Source organism: Ranitomeya imitator, chromosome 1, assembly GCF_032444005.1.
Source record: "Ranitomeya imitator isolate aRanImi1 chromosome 1, aRanImi1.pri, whole genome shotgun sequence".
Lineage (NCBI taxonomy): Eukaryota > Metazoa > Chordata > Amphibia > Anura > Dendrobatidae > Ranitomeya > Ranitomeya imitator.
The window spans coordinates 196,061,294-196,082,634 of NC_091282.1; the positions used below are offsets into that span (position 1 = coordinate 196,061,294).

Consider the following 21,341-nt stretch of genomic DNA (forward strand, 5'->3'; position numbering starts at 1 on the left):
CTGTGGCTCACTTTTCAGTGCATTGTAGGGAATAAAGTTACATTCTGATCAATTACTATAAGTGGCTAGGTCATTTCTTTTTTGTTTTTACACAGTTCGAAGACAAGAAACCTAGTAAGCCTCAGTTCAGTCCTGCAAATAAGGTTTTAAATATTACTGTTAAAAAGTGTTGATATTTTTGTTCTTCTATGAGGACGTCACAAATGTAATGGCTTGGCCACTAATGGGCAATCTCTTTCGAATGCCTCCAATGTGCTAAATGTAATAAAAAAAAGATACCTCCCTACTGACCTAGCGCTGCTCCTCCGCTCATAGTCCTGTGTGCTCTGGTGCGCCTGTGACATCCTTTATGCCAAGTGAATACGTCAACCTGTCAGAGGATGCCAATGGGTTGCAGCTTCACTATTTCATTAGAGTAGCTGTTTGGTGCTGGTTCAGGAGGTACCGGTAGGAACTGTATGCTTTTTATATTTTATTCAGCATTTTGTAGGATTCAAAGTAGGATATCCAGTAGCGGACAGCTCCTTTTTATTATTGTTGGCCCACTGGCAAGTGCAGGCAAAACATATCCATAGAAAAAAGCACAGGAGCCTAAACAGCAAAGTATAACTGCTGATGCGTTTCGACCAGTCGGTCTTAATTGAAACAACTTGTAAAAACGAATATGACAAGATAAAAAAAAGCACAAAGGATGTCCTGTGTACAGTATTTGCTAAGCATCAGACACTGTATCTCTGGGACTTCAACATTGAAGGAGTTATCTGGGACTTTTAATATTTTTATAAATCGAACTAAGAACTAGCAGGCAGGTCGTTTCTAACGTTCTGCCTGGTGATGCTTCGTGTCGGCAGAGTAGGGTCATAGACTGCTCATGATGGCGATTCTGCGGTTTCTCCTTCCAACATGTTGTCAGAGCAGCGTATCTTCTTCCGCCCTGCTCTGCTGATGGTGTGTCACTGCCAATCTATTTGAGAACCGGCTCCCCCCTACCTGTGTTGAGCCAGCTGTCAATCAGCATGACGTCGGCAGTAATGTCCTGTTGACAGAGCAGGCCAAAAAAGAAGGTGAAATGAAGCAGAGGAATTGCCAGCTGAGCCAGCCGAGATAGTTCCTGGGCAGAACATGGTTAGCATCTACCTGCCTGTTAGTTTTTAGCCCCTTACAGCTTTAAAAAAAAAAAATTTCAATTACGCAGGCACACAAATTCTGTTATGAAAAAGGAAATGCTTGAAATTCAAATCCAACTCTTAACAGTGGAGTGAAGGTATGCAGAAGGTATGACCAGGAACCCATGACCAGGTTTTTCCTCTGAGGGTATGTGTCCACGTTCAGGATTGCATCAGGATTTGTTCAGGATTTTATGTTGGTAAAATCCTGACCAAATCTGCACCTGAGGTCACTGGCAGGTCACCAGGTCACCTGCGCTGTCCTTGCGTTGTTTCTGCAATGTAAGGACATGCTGCGTTCTTAAGAGACGCGCCGCATGTGCATTTTCGCAGGTATGCCGCGAATGTGTCTTTTACTGCATAGTGGAGACGGGATTTCATTAAATCATGTAACATCTGGACGCTGCGTTTTTGACGCTGCAGCTCAACGCTGCGTCAAAAACGCAGTGTTTCCTGAACTTGGAAACATACCCTAATACTCACTGGCGCAGACTCGATATTATAGTGTTTCCTCTGTGCTTGAATACGTTACTTACAACAAATACTCAAATGTCATTTGTACTGAGTTAATGGCCTAAATCCTTATATTAGCCAGCCTCTAATTTAAATTATACATGCACATGACTGCACATAGTTCTACATTACATTTGCTTGTTTATGCAAGATTATAAGGATGAAGTATTAGGGAAAAATGTATAGCTCCCTGTAGAACTAATGAGCTCAGGCTTCCTATGGATTTGTGTCTATTGGATGATTGTTTCCAGAGGAGTCCTGGATGAAGCAGAGACCTGTTCAAGCTGGCAATAATCAGAATACACCTCGACAGGCGTAATACTCCAGATTTCCAGTGATAATTTAGATTTTAAAGCCATGGATTAGGTTTCATTTCACATCCTTTTTATATTATATAAAGTCGTTTTATAAAACTCAGTGATGAGATGCGATGAAATAAATAAGGTCAAGTAATGGTGACACAATTTTGTTTGATTACTGCTGATCTTTATTATTAACCTTCCTAAATTTGACACAGCAACTGGAATTTTGAAAAAAAACAAAAACCAAAAGGAACAATTTTAGCAAAGTTTCTTTTATCACTGAAGCCTTTTTTTCCTAGTTGCTAATTTACGTGTATGTGAGGTCTGATGTAATTTATCCCCTCAAGGTCCCACTGTCACAGCGCTAGGTATTTGAGTTGAAATTCAAAATCGTCTGTTTAGCCAAATTTCCATTTTTGCATTGAACCCATTTTATACTCTATTACCAAAACAGACTTATTAATGTCTAAGTGATGTCAACCTATCTGGTTCAGGGACAGTGGATAATAAACAGCGGTAACCAACAGTGGTATTCATGTGCTGTAATAGCTACGGAGCATATGGGGAAGCCCGCCTGGCTGTGCTTGACATCATTAGCCAGATCCCTTCAATATTTAGCAGTGTATGAAATGGCACACCTTAACTGACATAACCTGAAGAATGGTCAAGTCATTTCAGGTTCATCGCTTTGCATCTTTGGAAATCTGAGGTATTTAAATGAAGCTCAAACAACTGAGCATATGCTCATTAAAGTGAACCTGTCCGCAGTTTTAGGCAATATAAGATAGGCCATCACCTTTCAGGGCTGATATGCAGCATTCTATAATGCTGTAAATCTGCCCCCCAACCCAACCTGCAAGACAAGAAAAATAATGTTTATTATACTCACCTGCGGGACGGTCCGGTCCGATGGGTGTCGCTCTTCTTGGTCCAGTGCCTCCCATCTTCTTACAATCCCCGTCCTCCTTCTTGCTTCGTGTGGATGGCGCATCCACACAGTCTCCTCGGTACTGCGCTCTGGTGCAGGCATACTTAATTTCCCTGTTGAGGGCAGAGCAAAGTACTGCAGTGCGCAGGTGCCGAAAAAGCTCAAAGAGCCCCAGCATCTGCGCACTGCAGTGCTTTGTTCTGCCCTCAACAGGGCAGATAAGTACACCTGGACAGGAGCGTGTTGCCAAGAAGACAGTGTGAAGGATGCAGGGACACGTCATCCACACAAAGAAACATCAGGAGGCCGGCACCACAAAAAGATAGGAGGCGCCGGACCAAGAAGCGCGACACCTCTCGGACCGGACCGCCCCACTGGTGAGTATAATAAAAGTTATTTTTCTTCTCTTGCAGATCGGGTTGGGGGCTTATATACAACATTATAGAATGCTGTATATCATCCCTGAAAGGTGATGGCTGTATCTTATATCGTCCAAAACTGCTGACAGGTTCCCTTTAAGTTGTTTTTACATTGAAGTGCATATGTGTATTCTTTTAAGCACTTATTTATCAGGTGGACTATGAAGCGCACCTGCCCAAAAAAATGTTGTGTGCACATACCCTTAGTATTCATTATCTAATTATCTATACTAATTGTAGGATTTCCTTAGTATTGCACAGGTGACAGAATTAATTTTTGAGCAGGTGACGAAATTATCACCTGTGCAATACTAAGAATATCCTGAAAACTTGACCTATTGGGTCTTGAGGACTAGAGTTGAGAAACACTGATGTAGAATATCTAAACATTTTAAGAAATGTCATAAAGTTTCATTTACTCATTACAAAATATATGTATTCATATACAGTAAATACAGACAATAAAGACCAAACTCCTCTTTTTCCCGTGATAAAAAGACCAATATTTTTGGAATTTTCATGGTTAAACTGTTCTATTATATTCCAAGATACTGATTATAAATACTTAGGCATATTGTGTTCATCACTTTGCAAGACATTCAAAACGAATATATCACAACTGTATAAAAAGACATGGACCACATATCCAAATAATGTACTGTACATTGATGTACTAAACATGAAGTTCTGAGTTAGCATTTTAACCATAACGGATAAGCCCACTGCCATGTCACCGTAAACTTCTGTAGTAGGTCCATAATCGACTTGGTATAAGCATTGTGTGGTGGCCACAGTCATCATGACAATACTACAGCAGGGGAAGCGCCATAGGTGCCACACACCACCCATGCTGCACGCTAAAACCTACAGCTCTGGGTCTTGGAGGTTTGTCATGACCTGTTAGTGGGCTTATACAATTTCGTCAAAATGTTAACTAAGAAGTTCATGTTTTGAAAATGTTGCTTAGCCGCAGTACATCAATGTATAATAATATTTGGATGTATGGTCTATGTCTGTATCCAAATCAATATCGTATCCTGGTCATAAGTGTCTTGTTGCAGCATCACACAATCGACCCCTGCTCCCTCAAAAAATACATAAAAAATATGGACAGAAACTATGTTGTGCATTCCAAAACTGGACTTTCTGCGCTGCTGACTGGAAATCCCAGATCATTTTAAGCCTAATATTACAGATGCATTCAATTAAGTTCTTACGTATGTGTGTTTACATGGTCATGTTGGACAGCACTAAATACTATCCGAGTCATGGGAAATTATCCTTCTTTCCACTCTCATTATCCCCTCTGGATTATTTTTCTTTCCTATTTCTCATATCGTTGTTCATGAAGTAGAGTAATGAGAAACAGCTCAAGACTTGGCTTTCCTCTAGCTCGGGATAAGTGTCCAACATGCAATTGATTGATACCGCTGAGAAATATTTCAGTGGTGGTCGAGTATTATACAGTACAATACACATGTTAATAAAAAGAGGCATAAAGTGGCATCTAAATCACCATAAAAAATATAAAGTCACCACAAGGCCACTTGAGGCTAGTACTGAAACATCCACTGCATATAATATATAATGTGATAGACCGCCCTGGGGTCCAATGCAGTGATGAGTTCTTTCTATTTTGCCAGCAATAAAATTTCATTCAGACACATCCATCTTGGCTTTAGCAAATAGATTTGTTTTATGTGTCATTCGCTGTGCTGAAATGAGCAGCATTGTAAGTGTGAGGTCATATGCCGAAAGTAGAGCTGCACGAAAAACCACATGCAAATCAGGGCCAAAGGAGAAAAAAAGCCTTATTTTTGGAAAATGAAATCAGTCTATGTATTCGCCTCTTATATGACGAACTTTGAAATTAATTCTTCAGTAAATTGATCTGATTGGTTTGTATACGTCAGTTTAGCTTGCCGTTGATTGAATGAAGTTCTTTAATTCCCCCCAGACTCTGGAGTATTGTATTCCTATATAGAATATCTCTTCATACTGTATTAATCAAAAACTCAATAAAATACCTGACCTTGAAATTCAGTTTTGTAATTATGCATTGACCTTTTTGATCTTTTAAAGTAATATTTCCAATTACATCTGACATTTCATTTAAACAATGAAAGTTTTATACATTCACAAAATTGCACTTCAAGGTCTAATTCTAATTCCACTCAAAAGGCACAGGTCTATGTTAGCGCCGGACGGAACTTCAGTATGCTCCACTACAATGGGAAAGTGTAATAAAAAGCTCAAAATTTAGTTAAGCAATCACTAACTAAAAATATGGCAGCTGACTAGCTTTTCATTTTTAGTCTCTTTTAATATATAACTTGTCATATGTAACATATGTGGTAAAGCAATAATGAGTTAGGGGAGGTAACATGTAAGTAAACAGTTATTAATGACTTTATCAAATTTTGACACAATCTCTCCTCACTTGCTGCATGCCGAGATATAATCTATAGGAGTGTTCCCCAACTCCAGTCCTCAAGAGCCACCAACAGATCATATTTTCGAGATTTCTTTAAAATTGCCCAATTGATAATTCCACCACCTGTGCAATACTAAGGAAATCCTGAAAACATGATCTGTTGTGGCTCTTGAAGGCTGGAGTTGGGAACACTGCTCTATAACATGCCTATCAAATGCTTCATGCAACTTCTGCATAGTTTATTTAAACTTTATAGACCTGTTGTTAGGGCTAGCGGAACGCACCAAATAATAAGATAGAATAATGTGCGTTCGCAGCCCGGGGTCCACCGTGCAGAGAAGGAACCTGCTGCCAAGTAATGACGGACTATATGGTGGTACAATGTGAATACACACACGGGTTAACTTCACTCTGTGTGAAGGAAGCGAACCCTGTTGCGTCACAGGGCCGCAGTACCGCACGTAACAAAACTAATAATTAAATAGCACGAGAGTGCTAACTGTGCCGTACTGGCGGACGCCACTAACCAACCAGACTTGGGCTAAAGAAGCGCTCTAATGGCGCGTGGCGCCGTACTATAGGTCACAGCAGTAGGCCCTGTTTGGTGTGTTAACGCTGTGAGTTCAGCCGGGCGCTAGATTGCAGCCATACACCTTACGCTAACATTCATACACAAGGGATGGGTTTTTTAAGGAACGACTTGCACTCATCAACACACACACATTTACAATTGTATACTAGCGCATGGCCGTGCGGTCATGCGAATCTTTTATAGCTGCAGCATGTACATGACCTTCCCAGAAGGACCAATGGGAGGCTGCCACAGAAGTTGAGCACATTCAGGACCTTCCTGGAGGACCAATGGAATCTGCTGCAGTATCTGAGCATGTGACCCTTGATCTCCAACGGGAGATCTTGCCCTGGGCATGCTCAGAAGGGGAAAAGCAGGACTTAGTCACAAAAGCGTCTGCTCGCCACTGCCCAGCACTGGCTTCAAAGGCAGAAGCAGGAAAAGCAGCAGTAACCCTATGCACAGAGTGAGAATGAGCAAGACGCTGGGACCAACGTCTCCGCTGAGCAGGCTCCACTGCGGCAGGAGAAGAATGGGAGACCGCAGCAGAGATGGTTTGAGATTCCCCCTGTGCAGAGGCAGGAACTCGACACCTAACACGTGCATAGCACACAGTGAGTAGATATGTAGTAAAATAAAAGGTCATACCTGCAAAGAGAGCGACATTGGCATGCTTGGCATCATATGGACATCTGGCCATGCCACTTATTTCTTCTTCCAAAAACTCAAGAGTCTCCATCTGATGGATAAAATTATGACAGCATATTAACAAAATGTTTCACTAAAAAATACTGGTTTCCAAAGTGTCTGATATTAAAATTGATAAACCCATTGACATCAATAGATCCCAATGTCTAAAGGTCCTTTACACAGACACATAGACAGATCAGTGGCACGATACTACCGCCGATCGGTAAACTTATGAATCGGCGCTCTTTTGAATGCCTGTTTACATGGGCAGACCAAAGCAAATGATGCACACTATGCGATCTATGCTAGAGCTCTCAGGTGCATGGGCGGTCATGGTTCTCGGCAATGAAATTTCTATATAAATAGTGGACGATGCCCTCCTGAGGACAATATTTTGTATATCGCCAAAAATATAATTTCCCCAAATGAATGCGCATTTTGCTCTTTCATAGAGTGATCTACAGCCTGTTTACACTGCAAGATAATGGTGAACGAGTGTTGTTAAAAACACTTGTTTTATGATTATCTTGCAGTTTAAATGCTCCTTAAAGAGGGACTCCGTCAGCAGATTTTTGCTATGCAATCCGAGGTCAGCATGAGGTAACAGCTGAGAAACTGAATTCAGAGATGTGTCACTTAACAGTCTGTGTGCTGTTTACTTACAATGACGGTTTTATCACTAGGAGATTATCATCGTCCTGACCACAGTGCACACAAGCCCTAGTCAGACCAAGCCCCCTGTTCTGATAAGCAGCTCACAGTCTGCAGACAGCCTGGTGTGGGCGGACAGCCTGCTGTTGGTGGGGTTAGCTTCCAAGCTCTGCTTCATGGTACATCTAAGAACTCTGATTGGACCCAGTACAGTAAGTGATACATCATTGGAATCAGGGTCTCTCTTCTTATATTCCGCTGCTGTCATAAGAGGTAGCAAAACCCTGGTGATAAATTCCCTTTACAGAGACAACAGATGTGTCCATATTTACTCTTCCAGAAATTTCAACGAATCTAATTTCTAACAATACTTTACTGCATCATGCGAAACAGACCCTTACAGAGTGCAAGTCTAGCATATGTGGTGTCCTCATATAGACACATACAATGTTAAACAACAACTAAAATTGTTTATTTTCCAATGTTAACAACTAAAAGATATTGTGAAAGTGCTTATTTTCCAAAGCTAGCAATTTGCTAAATTCCTCTTGGGATAAGCTAAGCCAAGAGGACAGGTAAGTTAGGACACATTCATAGCACTGACTGAACCCAAGATAGAATACGCCAACATTTAAATCCATTCATATTTTAGGACATAAAAACTGTAGAATTTGTGTGGCTTTATGTGAGCTTTTCTGGTTAAAAACAATATATTGCAGTTTCTAGCAAACGACCCTCACAATGGACCGTCAAATCACCTAACACACTCGTAATTGTATATTTGCCAATTGTAATTCTCTTTCTAAAACCACAGTTGATATTTTATCCCTTTACGGGATTTGCTCCCAAACTGTGTTTGATTATGTGGTCTGTGGCAACTGACAATTTCTCAATATGCAAGGGCATAATAATGTTATTCTGTTCAGAAGAACAAACTTGGAGCTCCACCAGAAGAGTTCAAACTGTGGATGAGGCTTGTCAATTGACCGGGTTGGTGGAGTCGTCAGGGAAATTAAATAAGCCCATGAGCAATTACGGTGGCCTACATTGTTAAATCGGTAAAAAACATTTTTCAATTTAAAATAGAAAAAGTCTAACGTTTTCTATCATTTTATCTCCAACATGGTTCATAGCTCACTGTAGAACCCATGAAGGCATAAATGGGCTCCAACCTCTAAGAGAGGAGTATAGACTAGAGTTGGGAACTATCGGGAGTTATAAATCATCTCCAGCTATTTTGTAAATTTGAATGCAATATATCAGTCAGATGCATTCAATGGATTGGTACACCTACAATAAATTTAAAAACGCTTACAGTTCTTGAGAAAAGACCTTGCTTGCTGTACCAGGCAGCAATTAACTTTTTGCTCATATGGTACAAAGTTTTCATCATTCGGCTGAAGACCTGTCATCATACGTTTCCTTCCATGAATCTTCACTGTCCAGTCTTTCGGAAAGCAATTACTTTTCTAGGCAGCACAATTAGACTGGGGTTTGGAAGTGTCAGTATGAAGAAAATAAGCAGAGCTTATACTATAAGGGGCACTGCAATATCTAATGCCAATCTGCATTTTCACTTTGCAGCCCGATAGGGAGGCTCTGTCTTCTGTTCTTGAGTCAAGGGTTGATGAATAGCCATCTGCAAGGCTAGAAGAACAGACAAGAAGGCCACAGGTGTCCATGTTAACTTGTGCGAGTTCCCTTTGCACATACCACTTGTGTTTCAAATGACATGGGCAGCAGGTGATGAAATCAGCAGAGGCAAGAAATTATTGTACGGAAACATCTGCGACAGGCGATGAGATAGATGGTTTGTATTCGGGAAATAATGCTGCTGCCGGAAAAAAAAAAATCCAAACCAGTAGAACAGGAGCAACTTCTCGGGATTTGTTACATGCATTAATTGTAATGAACGAGAATGAAGCGGTGACAAGGGGAGTTAGAGTAGTCACTGCTTGGCACAGTTATTGGAAAGCCAGCTGCGTTCTGCTCGCTGCTACAAGCAGAGGATGGTGGAGGAGTAGGAGAAAATATGATTTTCTAACACAACATCGCAGATAAACAAAGGACTGTAAGAAGCACACACTGTATCTGTTTGTAAAATAACGTGTCTATTCATTGCAGAAACAGGTGGCCGTGGTTATTCCTGCTCTACGAACCAAGGGACATTGCGACTCGGACAATCCAAATAATAACAAATTCTAGAGAATTATTTCAAACATTTAAAGAGATTTCAGAAGATGTTATGGTAGTTATAAATTAACTGCTTTATGCATAAACTCACACTTATGCACTGGGCCCCCCACTAGATTTGTAGTCACGCGCACATGTCATTCAATCTCGTCACGTGATTATGCTACTTGCGAAAATCACATGGAGGCAATAGGAAACATGTATATTGTTGGTGTTGCTTAAGGTGCCGATACATATGGGTGCAAAGAACCTTAGGATTTCCACCATCCGATATACAGTATATCACAAAAGTGAGTACACCCCTCACATTTTCGAAAATATTTTATTATATTTTTTCATGGGACAACACTGAAGATATGACACTATGATACACTGTAAAGTAGTCAGTGTACAACTTGTATAACAGTGTAAATTTGGTGTGCCCTCTAAATAACTCAATGCACAGCCATTAATTTCTAATCCGCTGGCAACAAAAGTGTATACACCCCTAAGTGAAAATGGTCAAATTGCGCCCAAAGTGTCAATATTTTGTGTGGCCACCATTATTTTCATGCACTGCCTTAATTCTTTTGAGCAAGGAGTTCACTAGAAGTTGCAACTGGAATCCTCTTCTACTCCTCCAAATCGACATCAAGGAGCTGGTGGATGTTAGAGATCTTGCACTCTTCCACCTTCCATTTATGGATGCTCCACAGATTCTCAATAGGGTTTAGGTGTGGAGGCATGCTTGGCCAGTCCAGAACCTTTACCCTCAGTTTCATTAGCAAGGCAGAGGTCATCTTGGACGTGTATTTGGGGTCATTGTCATATTAGAATAGTACTCCGTGGCCCTGTTTCAGAAGGGAGGGGAATATGCTCTTCTTCAGTATAACATAGTAAGTGTTGGCATTTGTGGTTCCCTCAATGAACTGTAGCTCCACACAGCTGGCAGCATTCATGCAGCCCTAAACCATGACACTTCAAACACAATCCTTGACTGTAGGCAAGACACACTTGTCTTTGTCCTCCTCACCTGGTTGTGTCCACACACGCTTGACAACATCTGAGCCAAATAAGTTTATCTTGGTCTCATAAAACCACAGGACATGATTCCAGTAATCCATGTCCTTAGTCTGCTTGTCTTCAGCAAACTGTTTGAGGGCTCTCTTGTGCATCATCTTCTGGGAAGACACCCATACAGACCAATTTAATGCAGTGTGTGGTATATAGTCTTGAACACTTGAAAATACAACTTCTGGATACGATGCTGAGCACATGCACTCATCTTCTTTGGTCCACCATGGCGAGGCCTGTTCTGAGAGGAATATGTCTTGTTAAACCAGTGTATGGTCTTGGCCACCATGCTGCAGTTCAGGGTGTTGGCTCTCTTCTTATATCCTAGGCCATGTTTTGCACAGCAACAATTCTTTTTTTTTCAGATCCTCAGAGAGTGGTTTGATATGAGGTGCCATGTTGAATTTCCAATGACCAGTATGAGAGAGTGTAAGCTCGATAACACCAAATTTAACACACCTGTTCCCTATTCAGACCTAACACCTTGTAACACTAAGGAGTTACATGACACTGGGCAGGGAAATTGCTAATTGGGCACAAGTTGGCTATTTTCACTTAGTGGTGTACTCACTTTTGTTGCTAGTGGTTTATTTATTTATTATACATTTAAGCTGTACACTGACTACTTTACAGTGTCATATCTTCAGTAATGTCCCATGAAAAGATATAATAAAATTTGTTCAAAATGTGAGGGGTGTACTCACTTTTTTGTGATATACTGTATATGGGAGCCTCTTAGGATTTCCATTATTTGATATATATGTGAACCTCTTAGGATTCCACCATCTGATATATATGGGAGCCTCTTAACTCTCCAACATCAGATGATGTTCGAGGAAAGAAAAAAAAAAGAAAAAGTTATGTTCAATTGTTTTGCCAAGTTTTTTTTTCTTCAGGAACATTAAGCTAAGGCTAAGTGCACACTTGCGTTTGGCTGGTCTATGTATGGCTGCGTACTTCCTCCCTTAAGCTCTGCCTACGCTCTGCCTACTTCTGAATGCGTCCTGCGCACCTATCTTTAACAATGGGTATGCAGGGACATGCGTTGTATGTGGATGCGTCTGCATGCGGCATTTTGCCGTGCCCGCTGAACGCACTGGACCGCAAAAAGTGTTGCACTCCCACTGACTGGATATTGATCATCTATCCAAAGAATAAGTCATCAATGTAAAAGTCCCAGACAACCCCTTTAACCAAATTCTGGAAAAGGTGGACACTTGTGCACATTTTACATAGACATTTTCTGAATTATTTTTATTTCACTTAATGCTTCTCTTATAATTCACATTAAACATGTGTGAAGTACTTTGATTTTGTAAACTTCTAATAAACCAATTTAAATCAGCACATTCTCATATCTAAAAGCAATAAAATTCCCAATTATCATAATAGGATGTTAATTTCAACAGTGATAGAAATTGATTGTAATAAGTTCTTATAATGCCGAAGAATCTGCATATATTCTCACATAGGATTCTAAGCAATGAGCTGTTTACCCCCCCGATAGGGATGATAATCACTGAATCTGACAGCCCCCCAAGCACTAGTTCATTGTCAAGGCCTGGAGCGCAACAAATAAGAGGGGTGATGAGAAATTCCAGCACGTACAGGTGCAGTCACCGCTAGTGGAGCACTCCAGCTGATATACCATTTACTTTTATGAAGAGATATAATCAGATCATGTCTACAGAGGCTCATTATAGAAAGAGAATAAACAAAAAATGTGACCACAGCTATAATTAATGCAAGCCAATCTGACATCTATGTTGTAATTCGACATGTCTGTTGCTATGTCCCCCAGATACAAGTGCTTCTCACCAAGTTAGAATATCGTCAAAAAGTTAATTTATTTCAGTTCTTCAATACAAAAAGTGAATCTCATATATTATAGAGTCATTACACACAGAGTGATCTATTTCATCTGTTAATGTTGATTATTATGGCTTACAGCCAATGAAAACCCAAATGTCATTATCTCAGTAAATTAGAATACTTTATAGCGCCAGCTTGAAAAAGGATTTTAAAATCCGAAATGTTGGCCTACTGAAATGTATGTTCAGTAAATGCACTCAATACTTGGTCGGGGTTTCATTTGCATTAATTACTGCATCAATGCGGTGTGGTATTGAGGCGATCGGCCTGTGACACTGCTGAGGTGTTATGGAAGCCCAGGTTGCTTTGATAGCAGCCTTCAGCTCGTCTGCATTGTTGGTACTGGTGTCTCATCTTCCTCTTGACAATACCCCATAGATTCTCTATGGAGTTAAGGTCAGGCAAGTTTGCTGGTTAATCAAGCACAGTGATAATGTTGTTTTTAAGCCAGGTATTGGTACTTTTGGCAGTGTGGACAGGTGCCAAGGCCTCCTGGACACATTTGTGTGCATATTTTACTAGGCAGCCACCCCATCCATAAATTGGTAGGTTTGTGAGTGGCAGCTTTCATCAGTAGTTTGCACCTGTGCTGCCGACGCCTTTATAATTGGGGTCTGGTCTGCGGCATCCTGCTTATGCATTTGTCATCTGACTTGGTGTTGGTAAGGCTGCTTTTTTTTCTGGTTTGTTTTTTTCCAATTAATCAAAACATACTGAAAATACTCTAGTTTGATCTTGCTTAGCCGGTCACTCGTCTTCCATTGAGAAAAATATATTCCAGCTATAAGTTGTTCCTACTAACCCATTTAGAAGTACCTATATTATAGTCTCATATCTGTGCTTTTTAAGTGTTAAGCTTAGGCTAGTTTCTATGCTATGTCTATGTGCGCAGCGAATCATCCGTAACCGCAAATGCATGCAAAAACACATGCAAACGCATGCTAACACAGCGGTTTTTATCCACATCAGCTTATGCATGACGGCAAAAAAAAGCTGCGTGTGCATGCGCTTGTATGCGTGTCTGCATGCGTTTGCATTTTTTATGCGCATGCATTCGATATTTACCAAGAGGGCGTGTCTCAATGGGCATGTAAAAATATCAATTCCTGGACATGAACGGTCCGAAGTACGCAAGCGCATTGAACGCATAGTCGTCCGGCAGAAACTGGACTGGTGCTGTCGAGAACAATGACAGCCTGTGCACACTTAATATAATATAAATTGTTGAGTTTGCATCCTAAGCCAGGGTGGCCAGTGGAAACAGGCTGTTACATAACCGTCGTTCATCAAACAATCAGCTGAACGGTGGTCATTTAGTGCCTCGGTTCGGATCATTACTATTACACAACAAACACTGAAATAATTGCACTTACATTTATAACATTCCCATATTTAACATACAAATCAGGAAAAAGCACATTATAAAAACTTACCCTGTAATTTCTACAGGCCGGATTAAAAGCATTTGTTCCACAGACAAACAATGTTTCTTCATCCCTTTTAAGTAGAACCTTTATGAAATTATGACATTCATCCTATAGACAAGGTAAAATGCATTTAGATATTAGGGAACAGTACAAAAGCAAATGATTTATCTAATTTATCTACTCCATGATGGTTTCATTAAAAGTTCACTTAGACGAGCTGGCAACTTGCGAAAGCGCATTTGTTAGAACACTCATTCCCATTTCTCCGCACGTGTAAACATGTCGGTGAGCAGTAGTCGAATGAACAAACTACTTGTTCTCCAATTGATCAAATTCTTTATAAAGGTATAAAAAAAGTCATTGTTATCGGCAGCAGATCGTCTGGAGTAAATGGGGAATGTGCTACCCACAAAAAAATGATAGTTTTTTTGGTTGGGTTGTAAAAAAAGACAGTAAATGAGTTCTTATTGAATTGTATATGGATGACTGTCTGTTGATTGTCTAAGTTGGCCATCCATAAGAAAACCCGAGTTGGATGCTAAATAGGCACTTAGTGCAGCTGCTCAAGGATTTCACCAACTAAGGCTAGTTTCACACTAGCATTTTGAGGAGCTGCGGAGGGCTGCGGACTTCCTCCGTGAAGCCCCGTCCTCGGCCGCACCTCTGCCGCTAGTTTCGCCTACTTCTGAATGTGGTCTGCATACCTATCTTTAACAGTAGGTACGCAGGTCGTGCCGCTGCATGCGGATGCTTCCCGCGTGCGTCGTTTTGACGATGCGGAGAAAAAAAATTGCTACAAGCTGCGTTCTACGCTGTGTACCTAATGTTAAAGATAGGTATGCAGGCCGCATGCAGAAGTAGGCGGAGCTAGCGGTGGAGGTGCGGCCAAGGGTGGGGCTTCATGGAGGAAGTCTGCAGCCGTCCGCAACGCTAATGTGAAACCGGCCTTAAAGAAGTTATCTAACTTATACATTTCAATAAAAGACTAGCTGCGGATGTTATAGAACAATCAAAAGTAACACCACTCACCTATTCTTTTCCCTGCGATCCAGTATCAACACTCCAGCCATGCTCCTGGTCTTTAGTTTACATGGAGCCGCAGTGATAACATACCCCAATTCTGCCATCACAACTCTGCGATCGGAGTTTTATGCCGACTGCATGTAAACATAGACCAGGATCATCAGCACTGGATTATCATGTCAGAGAGTAGGCGAGTAGTGTTCCTTGTGTTGTGTTAGAACATATTCAGCTGTTTTTTTTTCTTAAATTCTAATTGAATAAGCCATAAATAGCTGTTTGCAAAACCTTTGTATAACATATTTTAATAGTAAACCATATAGGGGCTATATTATATCATATTGGAAGGTTTGGAATTGCCTCTTCGTGCGTTTGAATCTTTTTTTTTTTTTTTAAGGAAGTTTAGGGGTGACATCCCATATTGAATTTTTCATATTTTGCAATATACCATTTCCTCAACTTTCAGCTATCTACAGGGGCAAATGCCTTTCTTACACTCTTGTAAAAGATTAATTTTACATAATATTTTACAGTAAACATCCAAATGAAAGTCGCTGAGTTAATTGAAAAAGCAATTACCACTGGAGCAGTGTGTGCCGTGATCCGTAACACATTACGGGCAGCGACCACGGATAACTGTCTAAAGGGTAACCGTTGGTGTCAGAGAAAGAAATGGAAACTGCCTACCTTATGCTTTCCCTTCATTCTGCAGGTATCTACATCTGGCTGCTTGGATTTCCATGTCAGTTTCTGCAAAGATCAGGAAAGAGAAAATCAATTAGAGCCCCTAAGGCGGTGGTGTCTTTTGATTTTTAATGTCAGAGTTGAAGTGAGGAAACAAGCGGCAGGATGCAAGTTTATGTGTTGCATCTGTCTCCCTTATGATTAATTGTCATCTATGTAAAGTAGTATAGAATATGATCTTTAAAATGTCGGCTGTGTCTTGTCTGACAGGTGCATAGACATCATGGTAATCCTACAGAGCCTGCCTGTGGGACTTCTTCCATATACACAAACCTCATCTTACATTCTTTACCGGCTGTGACATATTTACTGTTCTAGACGAACGTGCCAATGTTAACACACTATTGCAGAGTCAAGATCCAGCACCAAAGGTTGCATTACAATGTAAAGAGGCCAAGGACTGATGTATATCAAGGGGAAGGATGATTAAAGTTCTTCAGTTCGCCATGGGCATAACAGCATGCTAATGATGCATGCAGCTCTTGCAGGCTGTATAGAAGTCCCCGGATAGACTTCCACGCCATCAGCATAATAAAATTGATAGAAGCATAAAGTTGAAAAAAGAAACGCTCAGCATTCCAAAAGCAGATTCTGAGTGCTTTGATGTAAGCTCTGGCACTAAAGTTAGGAGTACTGCACCTATGCATATTCAGGAGATTCTTAAAATGTCTTAGTTGGCAAACACACACATACAGCATATTCAGTGACCACATAGAAGTAGTCGGCTTCATATCAGCACTTCACAAACATTAGGTGGCATAGACTCCTTGTCAGGCTCAGACTGGCATCAGGTCATATACACTAGTTTCCTTGATAGGATGTTGATCCAGGGAACTAGTCTGATTGCCTTATGTAGAGTCAGGAAGGAATTTTTTTCCCCAATGTGGAGGTGCTTACTCTTTGCCACATGGTTTTTTTTGCCTTCCTCTGGATCAACATGTTAGGGCATGTTAGGTTAGGCTATGGGTTGAACTAGATGGACTTAAAGTCTTCCTTCAACCTTAATAACTATGTTACTATGTTACACAGGAGAACAGGAGAATCCTCTGGTGAGTCCCTATGAAAGAGCCACTTACCTCCAACATGAGCAGCAGTCGGCTAATACATTAAATGAATTGTCCAAAAGAACAACCCCTTCTTGATCAAAATGTTTGGCCCCGATAAAATAATAAAGTTTATTCTCGCCTCTCGTGACAGCACCACTCTATCTCCGGGCCCTCATGTAGTGTTGTGACATGTGACAGCACCCAATCAGCGTTGGCATCACTGTCTTCACTGCAATCTGGACTTACTCTTCATGTTCGATTTGTTATAAGGCAGAGACAGTGACACCAGCGCTGATTGGGTTACTTGTCACAACAACAGCACAGGACACCCAGGAGAACTAGTGCCGACACGTGGGGACACAGGAGGTGAGTATAAGATTTACTATGTAAATAAAAAAATAGAAAAAAACGCAATAGCACTCACCAATCAGTGGCAATTCAAACGTCCTTTATTAGAACATGCAGCAAATCATCTTCACGGTTCAAGGGAGGGAGTGAAAGACGACCCGTGGAAGCGCTTGGTATTAGCGCGAAACGATCGTCGTCTTGCCTGTCGCACTCCTACTTTCACTCCCTCCCTTGAACCGTGAAGATGATTTGCTGCATGTTCTAATAAAGGACGTTTGAATTGCCACTGATTGGTGAGTGCTATTGCATTTTTTCTATTTTTTTATTTACATGGACACTTTGTTTCACGCAAGCACCGCCTTTCACCTGATCGGACTAACTTTTGTTGGGAAACTCTCCACATTGAGTTTATAATCTCTGCAAAGTCGAGCTGTGCCGCTCACATTTTTTTTTTCTTTTTCTGGTCATAAGCTTTACTATTTTAACGGGGTCAAGTAAGGGGTATGACAAGAAGTTGTCCAAGTAGTGGACAAATTCCTTAATTCACTTTGTGCAGACAAATGCAGGATCTCAGCTTTCATTCAACCAACTACCCAGTTTAATTTTACATAGAAGCAGAAGTATTTTCGTGAAAGAGGGTAATATAATATTTGCAAATAGCTGAACAGTGGGCCCCACAAGTCAAGGTTACTGGTGGGCCCTTGCCACCCCAGTCCGACACTGCTCATAGTGACTAGTACTGCAGTCTCTTGCAATAGAACAATTGTTTGAATTTGACAAGGGTTGTATTTTCTCTACGTAGTTTTGTTTTTTTCTTCCCATATTGGTACTAACATGTAAAGCTAAGCTCTAAATAAAGAATCTAGTTTACATTATTACCGCCTGTATAATGGCTAATCATTGTACTGACTAAAGAGGGTAGAGGTCAGACCTACAGAATTCTAAAGGTACCATCACACTAAGCGACGCTGCAGCGATACCGACAACGATCCGGATCGCTGCAGCGTCGCTGTTTGGTCGCTGGAGAGCTGTCACACAGACAGCTCTCCAGCGACCAACAATCCCGAGGTCCCCGGTAACCAGGGTAAACATCGGGTTACTAAGCGCAGGGCAGCGCTTAGTAACCCGATGTTTACCCTGGTTACCATCCTAAAAGTAAAAAAACAAACAGTACATACTTACCTACCGCTGTCTGTCCTCGGCGCTCTGCTTCTCTGGTCTGGCTGTGAGCGCCGGGCAGCCGGAAAGCAGAGCGGTGACGTCACCGCTCTGCTTTAAAGCCGCTGTGCTCACAGCCAGACCAGAGAAGCAGAGCGCCGAGGACAGACAGGGGTAGGTAAGTATGTACTGTTTGTTTTTTTACTTTTAGGATGGTAACCAGGGTAAACATCGGGTTACTAAGCGCGGCCCTGCGCTTAGTAACCCGATGTTTACCCTGGTTACCAGCGAAGACATCGCTGAATCGGTGTCACACATGCCGATTCAGCGATGTCTGCGGGGAGTCCAGCGACGAAACAAAGTTCTGGACTTTCTTCCCCGACCAGCGACAGCACAGCAGGGGCCTGATCGCTGCTGCCTGTCACACTGGACGATATCGCTAGCCAGGACGCTGCAACGTCACGGATCGCTAGCGATATCGTCTAGTGTGACGGTACCTTTAGCTTAACGTGTTGATTTCCATATCAAATTGGTATATTTATCATTTCAATGACATGACTGATAGAAGTATAATACATACTGATAAAACTTTTGCAATATAGTACAGCCAAAAAAAGAATTGTGGCACATAGAGTGATTATTGCTCCATAACACAGAAGAGTGCAGGCTTTGTGCATATGACTTTGCCTTGCACACGAGACGTAGGTGTGTAGTGCAGGCGACAAATGAATTAATGTGGTACTGCAAAAACAGAAAGGAAGTCCAAAATGGCAGAGCCTGAGGAAGGGGTCAGTCCAAACCGAAAATGCACTTCTGTACTTGAATGAATCCTTTGGATCTGCTCATAGAAATCCTGGCACAATTCCTGAACTCAGTAGCATCTAGTTAGTCTGTTCTAATCTGATTTTGCTCCTCCAAACCATATTTCTCCTTTAAATACTTTTGTAGCATGAAGGATCATAACAGGTGGAATCACATTGTGTCAGACCACAGAATGATAGTCTTATGCAAAAAAGAGAAATATCATCAGGTCTGCCGGATGCAAATAACCAACACGTTACCCATAGTGAAATGTATTTCACTAAATGCTTAGACCAGGATTAGGGAGTGTGAGGTTTGCCTTCAGGATTATAATAATAATAATCTTTATTTTTATTTAGCGCTAACATATTCCGCAGCGCTTTACAGTTTTGCACACATTATCATCACTGTCCCTGTTGGGGCTCACAATCTAAATTCCCTATCAGTATGTCTTTGGAATGTGGGAGGAGACCGGAGAACCCGGAGGAAACCTACGCAAACACGGAGAGAACATACACAATCCTTGCAGATGTTGTCCTTGGTGGGTCTTGAACTCAGGACTCCAGCGCTGCAAGGCTGCAGTGCTAATCACTGCGCCACCGTGCTGATTACTTACCTACATCACAGTTTTGCTTAAAATACTTTTTTCAGTCAAATATGGGTATAACATTAACAATCTGCTCATTTTTTAGGACTTGTTCAGTGTTTTCGTAGAATTACATGTCCAGTCTCCTGCTGATTGTGCAGACCTTTTTCTCAATTGCCTTCACTGTGAAAAACGCTGCTATTCACATGACTAGGCGCAGATTCAACATTGTCTTTGCCCTTGTTTTTGCATAGTTTTGTGTGTTTTGCTCCTTTTTTAGTCAATTACTCTATTTGTGCCTTTTTATATGTATATTTTATATGTGCTCTGTGTTGTTTTAGCAATTCCATATGTTTTTGACAGATTCATCAATAACAATTTTTTAAAAAGTCACAAATTTTATCCCAACCCTACTCGGTCCTCCCTAGTGTATTTTTGACTATGCCAGTTTTTTGGCATAATTTTTGCACCATTTGTGAAAGGTACTGCTTTTAATACCAAAAAGTCACCAAAAAAGTGAAAAATTTGTGTCTGCCATTGTGAAGAATTTAGCTTAGAAAACAGCAACTAATACCATAAGACAAAAAAATAAAGTGACTTAATAAGGCTACGTTGACACTTGCATACCGGGGCTTTGCGGATGGCTGCGTACTTCCTCCCTGAAGCTCCGCCCACTTCTGACTTCTTCCATTTAGGTCCGCCTACGTCTTTAACATTGGGTATGCAGGACATGCGGGTGTATGCAGATGTATGTGGATGCGTCGTTTTGATGCACCCGCCGACCGCACGGGAACGCAACTCAGAAGTAGGAGGACCTAAACAGAAGAAATGTGGAAGTGGGAGGAGCTTCAGGGAGGAAGTATGCAGCCATTCCCAAAGTCCCAGTATGCAAGTGTGAACATAGCCTAAAATGATTAATTTGTTCCCAACAATGCACACTTGTGCAGAAAGCCTTTTGTATTCAATAGACTTTATGTAATACTTTATTTGCCCTGTAGAGGCAATGCAGATAAAGTGAACACTTGTCAGGACCCCCTCACATTCTATAGTAAACTAATGGGAATCTGACAGCAGCAGCGTATTTTTACAACCTTCCTGCTATATTATTAGCCCATTATTACCCTGGATTCTTGTAATGAAAAATTGTATTGGCAAAAGTGAATGAGATACCCAGAACAATTTTGGCCAGTCATGGTGAATCTTTGTGCCCAATTTTATGTGTTCTGGCCTTAAAGGGCTATGAACCTGTACAAGTAAAACCTATAACCATAACCTGACCATATAAAATAGGAGTCTGTTTTCGATATTTATCTAGGTTCATACAAATATGTTCCTGTGCACAGACAGTATATTTCTACGGAGAAAAAAGTTAAGGGTAAATCAGTGAATAAAAGTGTTGCATTAAGGCAAACGCTTATT

General features: G+C 41.1%; 1 protein-coding gene across 5 annotated transcripts in view; it reads right to left on the reverse strand.

Moving 5' to 3' along the window:
- SEMA6A (semaphorin 6A) overlaps window positions 1–21,341 on the reverse strand; it is a 339,475-nt gene that overhangs the window by 203,273 nt on the left and 114,861 nt on the right. For all 5 annotated transcript variants that reach the window (XM_069753296.1, XM_069753304.1, XM_069753286.1 and 2 more), the window contains exons 5-7: window positions 15,927–15,989; window positions 14,226–14,327; window positions 6,982–7,072 (exon numbers count right to left, since the gene is read on the reverse strand). In XM_069753296.1, coding sequence (XP_069609397.1) covers window positions 6,982–7,072; window positions 14,226–14,327; window positions 15,927–15,989 — 256 coding nt within the window. The remainder of the gene's footprint in view (window positions 1–6,981; window positions 7,073–14,225; window positions 14,328–15,926; window positions 15,990–21,341) is intronic.